The following is a 16,077-nucleotide window of genomic DNA, read 5'->3' on the forward strand; positions in this document are numbered from 1 at the left end:
ATGGCTGGACTGAACTTGCTTGTAGGCTTCTTTGTTTCAGTCATTGCCTTGTCTCAACTGATTCGTTGGATAAGTAAGAAACTGCTGCCGGCCAGGATTTACCGAAGCACTGTCAGCGAGTTTGCCAGTTCTCTGCAGCTATGTGCCTGCTACATGGAAATCCGCATGCTGGGGGAGATTGGCATGTGGGGTGGAGGATATGGTCCAGATGTGGTGTCTACTCTTCTCTTTGTGCTGTTTTTAGCTCATGGATTCACTTTTGATGGAGCATCTGCCAACTCTTCGGTGTCTCTTCAAGAGTTCTTGCTGAAGGATAGCCCATTAGTAGACACAATAATTAAGTTGGTGGCTCAACTTGGGGGCATGGAAGCTGCCAGGTTCTTGACCATACAGTACTGGAGACTGGAGCTGACAGAATTCCACACAATCCAAATGATGATGTTGGGTGATTGTAGTTCTTCCTTACAAACCACCGTGGCTCAGGGAATTTTCATTGAAGCATTGAGCGCCTTCTCCTATCATATAGTGTTGCTTTACTTCAAAAACAGAAGATTGGTCTACAGGGTTCCTATAGTGGCCCTGACGGTCACTTTACTGGCATATGCAGGTTAGTCATGCACTCTGTTCTTTAGTGTCCTTAGTGATTAAAATGTTAACCATGAAAAATTGTAACCAGTAGAGTCCATAACTTTTAAACTAATTGGTTCCAAAGCACTAAAAAGTCCTCCCCAAATAAGAGAAAATGAAGATTTACAGAGTGTCATCAGAGGATTGCCTATGGTCTAAATCATATTTTTATGTAAAAAATTGTATCCATGATATGTTTTATCTATATTTGGTTTCAATTTTTGGTGCTTATTTTTTAATTTTCCATGTGACTATATTTAACAAAATGTATATAATTCTGCAATTTTCAGTGTCCACTAAGCTTATTATTATATTTCTATTAATGATTTCCTGCTCTCTACAGGAAATTTTTCTGTAGCCATTATCATTATGATCACAGTCAGGATTACAGTGATGGATAGATATAGACCCACCATTCATAATAGGTGATATCAAAGCTTATCTACTCCCTTCTGACCTTTGCACAGGTCACAGAGCTGCCTAGAAAACCTCACCATAGAGGTCAATGGGATCCTCTCCTGTCCATTGTGTCTATGGCCCAAGTAGCTGCTGTCAAGACAGAAAGTGTTAACATATTTTAGGCCTAGTGGACAGGTGTAAAAACTGAAGAATTTGAGTAGTATTCTTTTTTACTATGAATAGTGACAAGAATTGTCAAAAATTCTTAACAAAATTTATTAAACAGAAAAGCATGAGTAAGGCCTCATGCACACGACCGTTGTTTTATTCCGTGTCCGTTCCGTTTTTCGTGATTTTCTGCGGACCCATTGACTTTCAATGGGTCCGTTGAAAACTCTGCTAATGCACCGTTTGTCATCCGCGTCCGTGGTTCCAGTCCGTCAAAAAAATATAACCTGTCCTATTTTTTTTCACGGAAAACTGTTCGCGGACCCATTCAAGTTAATGGGACCATGAAAAAACGCGGAGGCACACAAGATTGTCATCCGTGTCCATTTTTTTTTCCTATCATTTGCATGGCAAACTTGACTTAGACTTTTTTTTACTTTCCTTCATGTCTGGTGATCCTCCAAAAATAAAGGAAAACACATGGAAACAAAAACGGATCACGGAACAACGGAACCCCATTTTGTGGAACGGAACACAACAACGGTCGTGTGCATGAGGCCTTAATATGTAATTTTCTGACGACACATTCCCTTTAAAGGGAACCTGTTACGTCTGAGCTGCAGGCAGTGCGTTATAGAGCAGGAGGAGCTGAGCAGATTGATATGTAGTTTTGCTGGAAAAAGATTCAGCAAAACTTGTATTTTATACATTTAAATTCCTGCTCATTCTGGCCTTTGAATTCAAGGAGAAACTGTATTTATCAGTCTGCTCAGCTCCTCCTGCTCTATAACATGCTGCCTGTAGCTGACTGGTTCCCTTTAAGTAAAATAAGCAAATACTTAGGATAGATGAAGCAAGTCCTTACATTTAAACAGTCAGGAATAGCTGATAGAATCTGTGAATCACTTTCTATGAGGAGGACATCCAAGGAGCAACTCATCCTGGCACAGACAGAGGGCAGTACAGGACATGTAATACTGCAGAGGATATGTAATACTGGTATTTTACCAGAGAAATGGCCATTGATAGGCTGGTTGGATCTGAGTCTAAGGTATTGTATGTTGAGTGTAGTTTCAAGTTACAATTGCATTGTATCTTGAGGGACCACTTGTATGTATGTGTGTGTATAAATATATATATATATATATATGTGTATATATATATATAAACACTGCTCAAAAAAAATAAAGGGAACACTTAAACAACACAATGTAACTCCAAGTCAATCACACTTCTGTGAAATCAAACTGTCCACTTAGGAAGCAACACTGAGTGACAATCAATTTCACATGCTGTTGTGCAAATGGGATAGACCAGTGGTGGGCAAACTTTTTTGTCAACTGAGCCAAATATCGCCAAAACCACGATTGAAATTTCTTTTGAGAGCCACATTTTTAAAACCTAAAATATATAGGAAGGAAGCGCATGCTGGCTGCGGTGTTCTGTCTCTGGCAGAGTTCACTGCCCGGGAAGTTTTCAATACCCCTCGTCACTTCCTCGTCTACTCTCGAAGGAGGTGCGTACTGCAGGCCCTACTGTGATGCGCGTGCGCTAATACTAGTTAGCGAACACGCCCTCTCTTGCTTTGTGGAACGTAAATGCGTCCCACAGGCAAGATTCGATTCCTCTCAGAGGCGTAACTAGAACTGACTGGGCCCCACAGTAAATTTTTGTACGGGGCCCCCCCCCCCCACACACACACACACTTCTTCACACACCGCCTCCTCCTGTGCAAACCCCTCTTATATGGCTATTTTGTGACTTTTTATTTACTGTCATTTCTAGCACGACTTTGTTTTTTAACATTTACAGTTGCTGACGGAGTTTATATTCAACTCAACCCCTTTAAAACCTGCGCTGCAATTGTAATAGACCCGTCTGATTTACCTCTACATATCCACAAGTATTTTAGCCTCTGTACCTTTCATACTGCAGCCATGGACACAGTCATACACGCACTCTCCACATACATGAACACAGTCATACACGCACTCTCCACATACATGAACGCAGTCATACACGCACTCTCCACATACATGAACGCAGTCATACACACACTCTCCACATACATGGACGCAGTCATACACGCACTCTCCACGTACATGGACGCAGTCATACACACACTCTCCGCGTACATGGACGCAGTCATACACGCACTCTCCACATACATGGATGCAGTCATACACGCACTCTCCACATACATGGACGCAGTCATACACGCACTCTCCACATACATGGACGCAGTCATACACGCACTCTCCACATACATGGATGCAGTCATACACGCACTCTCCACATACATGGACGCAGTCATACACGCACTCTCCACATACATGGACGCACTCATACACGCACTCTCCACATACATGGACGCACTCTCCACATACATGGATGCAGTCATACACACACACTCCACATACATGGACGCAGTCATAAGCACACTCTCCATATACATAGATGCACTCATACACGCACTCAACATATACATAGATGCATTCATACATGCACTCACCATATACATAGATGCATTCATATACATACTCTCCACATACATGGACGCACTCATACACATACTCTTCACATGCAGGGGCGCACTCATACACGCACTCTCCACATACATGGACGCACACATATACAATACACATATATAGACTCCCAGCTTTCCTGCTGTACCTCTCCCCCATACACTAATGCCTCTGCACTGGTGCCATGCAGGATAGCAGGGAAGCTGGATGACATTTCATGATCTAATTCACCCAGCTTTCCTACTGTACTGCAGGTCACATGTGCACAGTCTGGGAAAGCTGAATATAACCCCAGTTTCCCTGACACTCGCATCACTGGTGCAGTTGTGGCAATGCAACTGATGTTCAGCTTGCCTGGCATGGAAGGTTCAAGCTGCAGGAATCGCGGGTAGAAAAGGGGGCGGGGCTATTATAGCCCCGCCCACATCGAGCCGTCCTGATGCTGGTCACTGTCCATCATAAGAACTAAGGAGGGGAGAGGCGGAGCAATGTCACTGATCTCAGGTCAGTGACAGAGTGCAAGTGCAGGACTTGGTGCAGGAGAAGTCAGCTGCTCTGACAGGGGCCCGGGGTGACGGAAGTACAGTGACTGCTCCCGGGCCCCTTCTGAGCTCGGGCCCCGAAGCAGCTGCTTCCCTGATAGTTACGCCACTGATTCCTCTGTAGTGCAGGATGGGTCGCCGTGGGAAAGAGCCGCATTGAAGGGTCTAAAGAGCCGCTTGTGGCTCGCGAGCCGCACTTTGCCGACCAGTGGGATAGACAACAGGTGGAAATTATAGGCAATTAGCAAGACACCCCCATTAAAGGAGTAGTTCTGCAGGTGGTGACCACAGACCACTTCTCAGTTCCTATGCTCCTGGCTGATGTTTTGGTCACTTTTGAATGCTGCCGGTGCTTTCACTCTAGTGGTAGCATGAGACGGAGTCTACAACCCACACAAGTGGCTCAGGTAGTGCAGCTTATCCAGGATGGCACATCAATGCGAGCTGTGGCAAGAAGGTTTGCTGTGTCTGTCAGTGTAGTGTCCAGAGCATGGAGGCGCTACCAGGAGACAGGCCAGTACATCAGAAGACGTGGAGGAGGCCGTAGGAGGGCAACAACCCAGCAGCAGGACCGCTACCTACGCCTTTGTGCAAGGAGGAACAGGAGGAGCACTGCCAGAGCCCAGCAAAATGACCTCCAGCAGGCCACAAATGTGCATGTGTCTGCTCAAACGGTCAGAAACAGACTCCATGAGGGCCCGACGTCCACAGGTGGGGGTTGTGCTTACAGCCCAACACCGTGCAGGACGTTTGGCATTTGCCAGAGAACACCAAGATTGGCAAATTTGCCACTGGCGCCCTGTGCTCTTCACAGATGAAAGCAGGTTCACACTGAGCACATGTGACAGACGTGACAGAGTCTGGAGACGCCGTGGAGAACAATCTGCTGCCTGCAACATCCTCCAGCATGACCGGTTTGACATTGGGTTAGTAATGGTGTGGGGTGGCATTTCTTTGGAGGGCCGCACAGCCATCCATGTGCTCGCCAGAGGTAGCCTGACTGCCATTAGGTACCGAGATGAGATCCTCAGACCCCTTGTGAGACCATATGCTGGTGCGGTTGGCCCTGGGTTCCTCCTAATGCAAGACAATGCTAGACCTCATGTGGCTGAAGTGTGTCAGCAGTTCCTGCAAGACAAAGGCATTGATGCTATGGACTGGCCCGCCCGTTCCCCAGACCTGAATCCAATTGAGCACATCTGGGACATCACGTCTCGCTCTATCCACCAACGTCGTGTTGCACCACAGACTGTCCAGGAGTTGGCAGATGCTTTAGTCCAGGTCTGGGAGGAGATCCCTCAGGAGACCGTCCGCCACCTCATCAGGAGCATGCACAGGCGTTGTAGGGAGGTCATACAGGCACGTGGAGGCCACACACACTACTGAGCCTCATTTTGACTTGTTTTAAGGACATTACATCAAAGTTGGATCAGCCTGTAGTGTGTTTTTCCACTTTAATTTTGAGTGTGACTCCAAATCCAGACCTTCATGGGTTGAAAAATTAGATTTCTATTTTTTTATTTTTGTGTGATTTTGTTGTCATCACATTCAACTATGTAAAGAACAAAGTATTTCAGAAGAATATTTAATTAATTCAGATATAGGATGTGTTATTTTTGTGTTCCCTTTATTTTTTTGAGCAGTGTATATATACACACTGTATTATAGATAACGTAAAAAAAAAAAAAAACACCATTAGTGTCAACTGAAACCAGTACAAAACCAGTAGAGACTATAAACAATTTATAGCAACATAAAACAACAGAAATAAAACGGGGAAGCTATCCTAACACTTTCTGTTACTGTGAATTTGCAAGTATAAAAAAAAAAAAAGCTATAAATATCACTTATAATCATTATGGTTAAAAAAAAGTTGGCTGTCCATGATTTTTTTTGATAAGTTGCTTAGAAAAAAAATAAAAATTCAGGTTACAAACCCTGCTGGTCATTTAGGAACAAAACACTTATTATGGGTGAATGGTTGTTAATAGGTTAATTTATAGATTTTCTTAGGGTGCTGGTCAACATCATGGTTGTGCTGCATTTTTGGTGTAGCACTAAGCTACATGCTTGAGTTTTCTTACAGCAAAGGGAAAATAAACCACAAAACTGGATTACATTACTTACAAAATAGAGTACGGTTAATGTCATTTAAGTCTGATGTGCATTTCCTTTTGCTGGAAGACAAAGCACCATAAATGTATGTTGTTGCAAAAACAGTATGCGTTTTTTTTTGGGCAGCTTATTGTCAAACCCAAAAGGCTGCACGACCACAGCCATTTTTTGCATGTTTATCCAGAAGAACATTTGTGAGGTAAGACTGATATTAGATGAGAGGGCCTGGCTTGCAATCTTTGCTCTAGTTTATCCCAAAGGTATTTGATGGAGTTGAGGTCAGGGCTGTGTGCGGCCAGTCAAGTTCTTCTACATCAAATTCACTCAATCATGCCTATGGACCTTGCTTTATAGACTGGGGAACAGTCATGCTGGAACAGAAAAGAGCCTTTCCCAAGCTTCTCCTATAAAGTTGTAAGTGTGCAAAATTGTCCAAAATGTCTTGGTATGCTGGAACTAAGGTGCTTAGGCCAACATCTGAAAAAAAAAAAAAAACATAGCATTATTCCTCCTCCACCAAACTTTACTGTTGGCACAATGCAGCCAGGCAGGTAACGTTCTCCTGACATTCACCAAACCCAGACTTGACAACTTGTCGCCATGAAAATGCTGTGTATCTGCAGGTGGCATGTTATAGAGCAGATTGATATATAGTCAACATTGAAGTCAACAAGGTGAAATCTTTCGACAGGTAGGAGATGACTGCTCTGCCAATAGCTGGTTGCGATGGGTCATTACTGTGGCCAGTGTTTGGCTCTGCACTCCTTTAATACATGTTAAAAGGGTCTAGGAAGCAGAGACTGATGGGGACCGGGGAAAGCATTGGAACAAAAGCGGCAGAGGATCGTAAGTTGAGTTGATCACTTATTTGTTTAATTTTAAACTGATTTAAAAAAATAATATATATATATATTATTTTTATTTATTTATTTTATTTATCAGACCTCCCCTTTTTGATTTTTATTATAAGAAGTGACTGTGGTTTTCCCAGGCAGAACATAGTGAGCTTAAAGGGAATCTGTCAGCAGGACTATTATCTGGAGTAATACACTGCTCAAAAAAATAAAGGGAACACTTAAACAACACAATGTAACTCCAAGTCAATCACACTTCTGTGAAATCAAACTGTCCACTTAAGAAGCAACACTGAGTGACAATCAATTTCACATGCTGTTGTGCAAATGGGATAGACAACAGGTGGAAATTATAGGCAATTAGCAAGACACCCCCAATAAAGGAGTGGTTCTGCAGGTGGTGACCTGACCACTTCTCAGTTCTTATGCTTCCTGGCTGATGTTTTGGTCACTTTTGAATGCTGCCGGTGCTTTCACTCTAGTGGTAGCATGAGACGGAGTCTACAACCCACACAAGTGGCTCAGGTAGTGCAGCTTATCCAGGATGGCACATCAATGCGAGCTGTGGCAAGAAGGTTTGCTGTGTCTGTCAGCGTAGTGTCCAGAGCAAGGAGGCGCTACCAGGAGACAGGCCAGTACATCAGGAGACGTGGAGGAGGCCGTAGGAGGGCAACAACCCAGCAGCAGGACCGCTACCTCCGCCTTTGTGCAAGGAGGAACAGGAGGAGCACTGCCAGAGCCCTGCAAAATGACCTCCCGCAGGCCACAAATGTGCATGTGTCTGCTCAAACGGTCAGAAACAGACTCCATGAGGGTGATATGAGGGCCCGACGTCCACAGGTGGGGGTTGTGCTTACAGCCCAACACCGTGCAGGACGTTTGGCATTTGCCAGAAAACACCAAGATTGGCAAATTTGCCACTGGCGCCCTGTGCTCTTCACAGATGAAAGCAGGTTCACACTGAGCACATGTGACAGATGTGACAGAGTCTGGAGACGCCGTGGAGAACGTTCTGCTGCCTGCAACATCCTCACGCATGACCAGTTTGGCATTGGGTCAGTAATGGTGTGGGGTGGCATTTCTTTGGAGGGCCGCACAGCCCTCCATGTGCTCGCCAGAGGTAGCCTGACTGCCATTAGGTACCGAGATGAGATCCTCAGACCCCTTGTGAGACCATATGCTGGTGCGGTTAGCCCTGGATTCCTCCTAACGCAAGACAATGCTACACCTCATGTGGCTGGAGTGTGTCAGCAGTTCCTGCAAGACGAAGGCATTGATGCTATGGACTGGCCCGCCCGTTCCCCAGACCTGAATCCAATTGAGCACATCTGGGACATCACGTCTCGCTCTATCCACCAACGTCACGTTGCACCACAGACTGTCCAGGAGTTGGCAGATGCTTTAGTCCAGGTCTGGGAGGAGATCCCCCAGGAGACCGTCCGCCACCTCATCAGGAGCATGCACAGGCGTTGTAGGGAGGTCATATAGGCACGTGGAGGCCACACACACTACTGAGCCTCATTTTGACTTGTTTTAAGGACATTACATCAAAGTTGGATCAGCCTGTAGTGTGTTTTTCCACTTTGATTTTGAGGGTGACTCCAAATCCAGACCTCGAAGGGTTAAAAAATTTGATTTCCATATTATTTTTTTTGTGATTTTGTTGTCAGCACATTCAACTATGTAAAGAACAAAGTATTTCAGAAGAATATTTAATTAATTCAGATCTAGGATGTGTTATTTTTGTGTTCCCTTTATTTTTTTGAGCAGTGTACATGAGTGGTACTGCACATAAGAAGTCCAGATCGCTATTTTTAAAAAAAAATTCTACTGTACCCTGTTCACCCATTCTCACGTGTCCAGAAATACATAGTTGTGACTGTTGTGCATGCACACAGGAGTCCAGACTGTGTATTTCAACACAGCATTGAGCATAGTGTGGGAATGGGTGGCAGTGCTAAAATAACATATGTCGATCAGGGCATCTTATGTGTAGTGTGATTCATGTATTACAGCAGATAATAGTCCAGAATCATGGTGACAGATTCCCTTTAATAAATGTTGATAGTGACTACAACTTTATTTATTTTCTATTTATTTATAAATATTAAATTTTATTTTTTATTTATATTTTTCATTTGTTTTATTATTATTTTTATTTTTTTTTTTTTTATTTATATTCATTATTTAGGGTACTTTCACACTAGCATTTTTCTTTTCCGGTGCTGAGTTCCGTCGTAGGGGCTCAAATCCGGAAAAGAACTGATCAGGTATATCCTAATGCATTCTGAATGGAGAGTAATCCGTTCAGGATGTCTTCAGTTCAGTCTTTTTGACTGATCAGGCTTTTCAGAAAAACGTAGCATGTTGTATTTTTACCTCCGGCCAAAAATCCTGAACACTTTGACTGAACGCCGGATCCGGTCTTTTTCCCATTGACTTGCATTAACGCCGGATCCGGCGCTGTGTGTTCAGTCAAACCGGATCCGGCTTTTGCATGTTAAACCCGAAAAAAGTGAAAGTCCATAAATGGCGGATCCGTTTTTTCCAATGCATTTTTTTCATTGTGATCAAAATCCTGATCAGGATTCATATGTAATCCGTTTTCACACGTTTTTCCGGATCCGGCGGGCAGTTCCGGTGTCGGAATTGAACGCCGGATTAAAACAACGCTAGTGTGAAAGTAGCCTAACTTCTCATTTTGTCTCCTTTGTTAGATGGTCCGTATACTACAGGTTACTTCAACCCCGTTCTGGCTTATTCCTTGACATTTTCCTGCCCTGGAAAGACATTGTGGGAATACTCAATTGTTTATTTTGCCGGTTCTTTAATTGGTAAGTAGAGAATTGGAGAAACATTTGCGAAACAGAGGATATATGGTGCGTGAAAACACTCAAAGTCAGTGAAAGAGAGAGTATTGTATTTTAATAGTTGTACAATGTTCTTTCCTGAACATGTTTATAGGGCGGCCATATTGCCTGAGATGTTTAAGTTAGCAGTATTTAGATTTTTTTGGGGTACTACTAGCTCTCCTTGGGGAGAGAGCGCCTTAGTCGGCGTGAGGAGACTTATAGGCCATACATGCTCCTCTTGAATTCTGGGAAGAAAGGGATGCAAATGAGGTCTTAACAAGCTCTGCCTCTAATGCCACCAGATGTAAGGCAGCTATCCTATAAGTCAATGTTCAGCTCTTTAAATAGGCCTGATGTACAGACCCATTGAAATGAATGGGGCAGGATTCAGTGCTGGTAATATGCGTTCACGTCATGCATTGCACCTGCGTAGAAAACTCGCTTGTGTGAAAGGGGCCTAAGAATGTTTTCACACAGGTTTTTTAGTGCCAGTTTTTGCACCTGCATTTTTGTGCTAAAAACACCAGCTCCAGATGTTAGCTGAAGGTCTGTGTGAAACATTAAACGCAGGACACATAAGCTCTTTTTGGCACCAGCGTTTGTCTTTATTAGGCTACTTTCACACTAGCGTTCGGGTGTCCGCTCGTGCGCTCCGTTTGAAGGGGCTCACGAGCGGCCCCGAACGCATCCGTCTGGCCCTAATGCATTCTCAGTGGAGGCGGATCCACTGAGAATGCATCCGCCTGCCAGCGCTCAGCCTCCGCTCAGTGAGCGGACACCTGAACGCTGCTTGCAGCGTTCGGGTGTCCGCCTGGCCGTGCGGAGGCGAGCGGATCCGTTCACACTTACAATGTAAGTCAATGGGGACGGATCCGCTTGAAGATGACACTATATGGCTCAATCTTCAAGCGGATCCGTTCCCCATTGACTTTCAATGTAAAGTCTGAACGGATCCGCTCAGGCTACTTTCAGACTTAGAAAATTTTCTAAGTAATAATGCAGACGCATCCGTTCTGAACGGATGCAAACGTCTGCATTATCGGAGCGGATCCGTCTGATGAAACATCAGACAGATCCGCTCCGAACGCTAGTGTGAAAGTAGCCTTAGGTGGCATTTTATGTCCTCCTGGCTTCTCTCTAGCTGTTGGCACCAATTCTATAGAAAAAAAACGTAATGAAGAAAATGCTAGTGGTAAGACATGCTAGAACAGATTTACTATTGAAAATGTGCCAGTTTTTTTGCCGCAATTTCTGCCGCATATATTCTTAACACTCATTTATCAAGTGTTTTAGCCACTTTCTAACCTTTCTACTAGGGATCAGCGAATCGACTTCGGATGAAATTTCCAAAGTCGATTCGCATAAAACTTTGTTTCAATACTGTACGGAGCAAGCGCTCCGTACAGTACTAGAATGTATTGGCTCTGATGAGCTGAAGTTATTACTTCGCGAAGTCTCGGAAGACTTTGCATAATAACTTCAGAAATTGATTTGAACTGTAAAAAAAACACCTGGAACCGAACCAGAGTTTGGGAAATGGCTTTTTACAGTCTAATCAATTTCTGAAGTTATTATGCAAAGTCTCGCAAGACTTCGCAAAGTATTAACTTCGGCTCATCGGAGCCAATACATTCTATTACTGTATGGAGCACTCGCTCCATACAGTATTGAAACAAAGTTTTATGCGAATCGACTTTGGATGTTTCATCCGAAGTCGATTCGCTCATCCCTACTTTCTACTCCTCGTCTAACGAGGGGGTATGGCTTTGCAGAAAGGGAGAGTGGCTTCGTGTGAAAAGGGGGTACTGCTTAATTGCATCTCCGTGAGCCAAAATTTTGGTGCATTTTTGGAGTAAAACTAACTTAAAGGTGGCGTAAATTTAGACCAGACAGTCCAAACGTATGCCAGATATATCAGACAGCCTCAGTCACTGTGATAAATCTGGCGCAGTCTTAACTTTAGACGGTGTTATTAATTGTCATACAGACTTCCACAATTCTCTCCACAATTAGTGGCAAAAATACCACAGTTCTCAAACTTGGGTAAAATTTTGTCACACAGACAAAATTCTGTAGTAAAACTGGCAAAGGATTTACAGTATGGTAAATTTATAAAGGTCCACACACCTAAATCATAAATTTGTCTAATATTAAGATTTTCAGATAGTGCAAAGTTTGCCAGTATTAGTACATTTGTACATGTGGCAAATGTACTTTTTTGCTAATAAATTTTTTAAAAATTTTTGCTATTAAAAAAAAAAAATGACAGAGCCAGATTCATGTGTGTCTGTGGACCCTAAGACTATTTTTACAAAATACTTTAACTTTTACGATTCTTTCCTAGGAATGGTTTTGGCCCTCTTCCTGTATATGGGACACATCCCTCGTCTCTTCCAAAAGAACCTACTCTACAACCAGAAGAGCAAATTTAGAGCCCCAAAGACAAAAAGTGTTCAGTCTGCAGTTTCAAAGAATGCCCCATCTTCACCAAAAGGGTCGGAGAAGAAAGCTGGAGGAAAAGGGAAGAAAGCTACAAAAGAAAAATCTAATCCTACCAAAATATAAAAAACCCGTTACTGAATGCACCACATTTTACATATAGAGACAAAAGAACAGATCAAATCTTATATAGCTACTTATAATGCAGTTCTGTATACGCAGAGAATCACTAGAATATGTCATGCAGCATGAATGATGTGATACTCCAAAGGATTTAGAGCAGCAACTTACAAAGAAAAAGGATAGTTGCAGAGGTAAAGCTGAACTTCTACAGCATGAATACAAAAAAATATATATTTTTTACCTTTAATATGCAATGACCACACAGTGTATGGCTGTCTAGCATCATAGCATGTAAAGTTTTGAAATGCCTTAATTTCATCTTTCACTGCACTTCATAGCACCGCGCTGTCCCTTTATAGGATGGAGAACGCCACCCTCCCTCCCCCAACCTCTGCAGTTTAAACTTACAGTAAATGCTATGGACACCTGTAGGGCAGTTTATTTTTATTTATTTTTTTCATTTTATTCGATGGGTCTTTTTTCAAAAATCTCAGCCATTTTTGTGATACAGGGTTAAAAAAATCAGTCTGTTGTGTCTGAGAACTGTCAGCTGACGGCTCATGTGAAGCTTTATATTGACCAATTAAACATCTATTTTAACTAAACTCTTACCAAACCGATAAGAATATGGCCTAAATGAGTGTTTATGAGGTCAGTAGATCAGAGAGAAGGCTTTAGATCAGCTGTCAGCTGATGGTTCTCAGATGTGACAGACTGCAAAAGACTGAATTTTAACCCCTGTTTCACAAAAACGGCTGAAAATATTTAATAAAGACCAATTTAAAAAAAATATTTATACCAAAATGAGTAAAATACAGTGATAAAAAATTGCCCCTAAGGTGTCCTTAGCCTTTAATTCCTAGGCTCCATGATACCTTTTCAAGACCTGCGAGTTGCCATATAATTGTTTCCACAGCCTCATTGGTGAGAATGTAATTGCTGGAAATCTTGCAGACTGTGGAAGTTACCTGTAACTTATTTCCCTCATTGAGGTTACATTATTGTTTTGATTTTAACTACTCGTGGGTGACCAAAAGTTGACATCGAACCTAATTCAGCAGAGCTGCTCAGACCTGCACAGACATAATACCTTATTAAGTTGTCTTATATTTCATGCCTGAATCAGCGTGTAGCTTTTACAATGTGTTATTAAGAACATTAAACACAATGACATACCCTATGGTTTGTGCGTCATCTCTTAAAGGCGCAAGGATTTTATTATCCAAGTCATAAGATTGTCAGTTTTTACATTTCATACTTAAATGTCTTTAGTTTTTGAAAACGAGGACCAAATATTTGTGCCAAACCGCCAGTTATTTTGTCCCTTTCGTGTTGTTATATGCTTTAGAAAAATGGAGGCTTTAATCTGGATACCATGAGCAAACACTAACAGTTATTTCTTTAGCACTATTCTTATATATAACTTCTCTGTGTATTTAGTTATTTTATCCTATGACTGGGAGTGAAAGGTACACTTCCAGCAGAAAGGTGTACAGTATCTCACAAAGTAAGTGCACCCATCACATTTTTGTAAATATTTTATTGTATCTTTTCATGGGACTATACTGAAGATATGACACTTTGATACAATATAAAGTAGTCAGTGTACAGCTTGTATAACAGTGTACATTTGGTGTGCCCTCAAAATAACTCAACACACAGCCATTAATGTCTAAACTGCTGGCAACAAAAGTTATTACACCCCTGTGAAAAGTGAAAATGGACAAATTGTGCCTAAAGTGTCAATATTTTGTGTGGCCACCATTATTTTCCAGCACTGCCTTAACTCTCTTGGGCATGGAGTTCAGTAGAGCTTCACAGGTTGCCACTGGAATCCTCTTCCACTCCATGATGACATCACAGAGCTGGTGGATGTTATAGACCTTGCGCTTCTCCACCTTCTGTTTGAGGATGCCCCATGGTTGCTCAATAGGGTTTAGGTCTGGAGACATGCTTGGCCAGTCCAGCATCTTTACCCTCAGTTTCTTTAGCAAGGGAAGTGGTCATCATGGAGGTGTGTTTGGGGTCGTTACCATGTTGGAATTGTCACGGATGTAGTAGGGGAGAACACCAAAAGACAACAAGGAAGGGAAAAGACACTAGGCCTCACCGCTAGGGAAGGAAAAGGGTCACCACCTATAAAATCCTGCTCCTGGCCCTAACTCCTATCCGTATGGGCACCTCTCGATGGTAGAGATGCCCATACACAGGAACCTAGAAAACCCTGGTGGCCCTCGGATGCCCTAATGTTAATGACAGGGCAGAGACTACCTGCTCCTTCCCTGGTGAAGGAACCAGCGTCTCGCTGAGGCCTAGTAAACAACAAAGGTGGGGGGGGATACAAAATACAACAAACGGAACACTTAACTTCTGAAGATGATGGATGAACAGGACTTCAACTAGAACCACACTCCAGCTCTTCCAAAAAACAAATGAAGCTATCCAGAGCAAGGAGTGATGGGTAGAGTCAGTCTAAATAGGGGGAGGTAAAGGTCACATGATCCACACCTGAACAGGAGGTGTGGACATACAAGCAACACATAGACAAAGTGAAACCAAAACCAAAAGAGGCTGTCAGATCACTAATATGCAGATAAGCTTTCAGACCTTCTAAAACCTGTCACCGGTGTGACAGTACCCCCCCTTCTACGGGTGACCTCCGGGCACCCAGGACCGACCTTATCAGGATGAGCTCTGTGGAATGCTCTCACCAGGCGACTAGCATTAACATCGGTCGCTGGAACCCACATCCTCTCCTCTGGTCCGTACCCTCTCCAATGAACGAGATACTGGAGGGATCTCCGGAGAACTCGGGAGTCCACAATCCTGCTGACCTGAAATTCTAAATTGCCGTCCACCATGACAGGAGTGGGAGGCAAGGAGGACGGCTCAACAGGTTCAACACATTTCTTTAACAACGATTTATTTTTTTCAAGACGGAAGGCTACAGGGTTAACAATAGCAGTGATCTTATATGGACCAATAAATCTTGGTCCCAACTTCCAAGAAGGTACCTTAAGTTTAATGTTTCTTGTAGACAGCCACACAGAATCACCCACTCTCAGGTCCGGACCACTCATACGTTTCCTGTCAGCCGCACGCTTATACCTGTTGCCCATCTTTTCCAGGTTATTTTGGATTTTCCGCCAAATAGAAGACAAAGAAGAGGAAAATCGTTCCTCCTCAGGAATGCCAGAATTATGAGCACCAGAAAATGTACCAAACTGTGGATGGAACCCATATGCCCCAAAAAACGGCGACTTACCAGTGAATTCCTGTCTACGGTTATTTATAGCAAACTCAGCTAGCAACAAAAATGAAGACCACTCTTCCTGATTCTCTGAAACAAAACATCTCAAGTAAGTCTCCAGATTCTGATTAGTGCGCTCCGTCTGTCCGTTCGACTGAGGATGAAAAGCCGAAGAGAAGGACA

The 16,077-nt window shown here is 43.1% G+C and overlaps 1 protein-coding gene across 1 annotated transcript; it reads left to right on the forward strand.

Annotated features, from left to right (window-relative positions):
• LOC120999040 (aquaporin-12-like) lies at positions 1–12,647 on the forward strand. The gene is made up of 3 exons (XM_040429916.1): positions 1–607; positions 9,948–10,064; positions 12,427–12,647. Exons 1-3 carry the CDS (start codon positions 1–3, stop codon positions 12,645–12,647), a joined length of 945 nt encoding a protein of 314 aa, XP_040285850.1.
• Positions 12,648–16,077: the final 3,430 nt, after the last annotated feature.

This window comes from Bufo bufo, chromosome 4 (genome assembly GCF_905171765.1).
Source record: "Bufo bufo chromosome 4, aBufBuf1.1, whole genome shotgun sequence".
Lineage (NCBI taxonomy): Eukaryota > Metazoa > Chordata > Amphibia > Anura > Bufonidae > Bufo > Bufo bufo.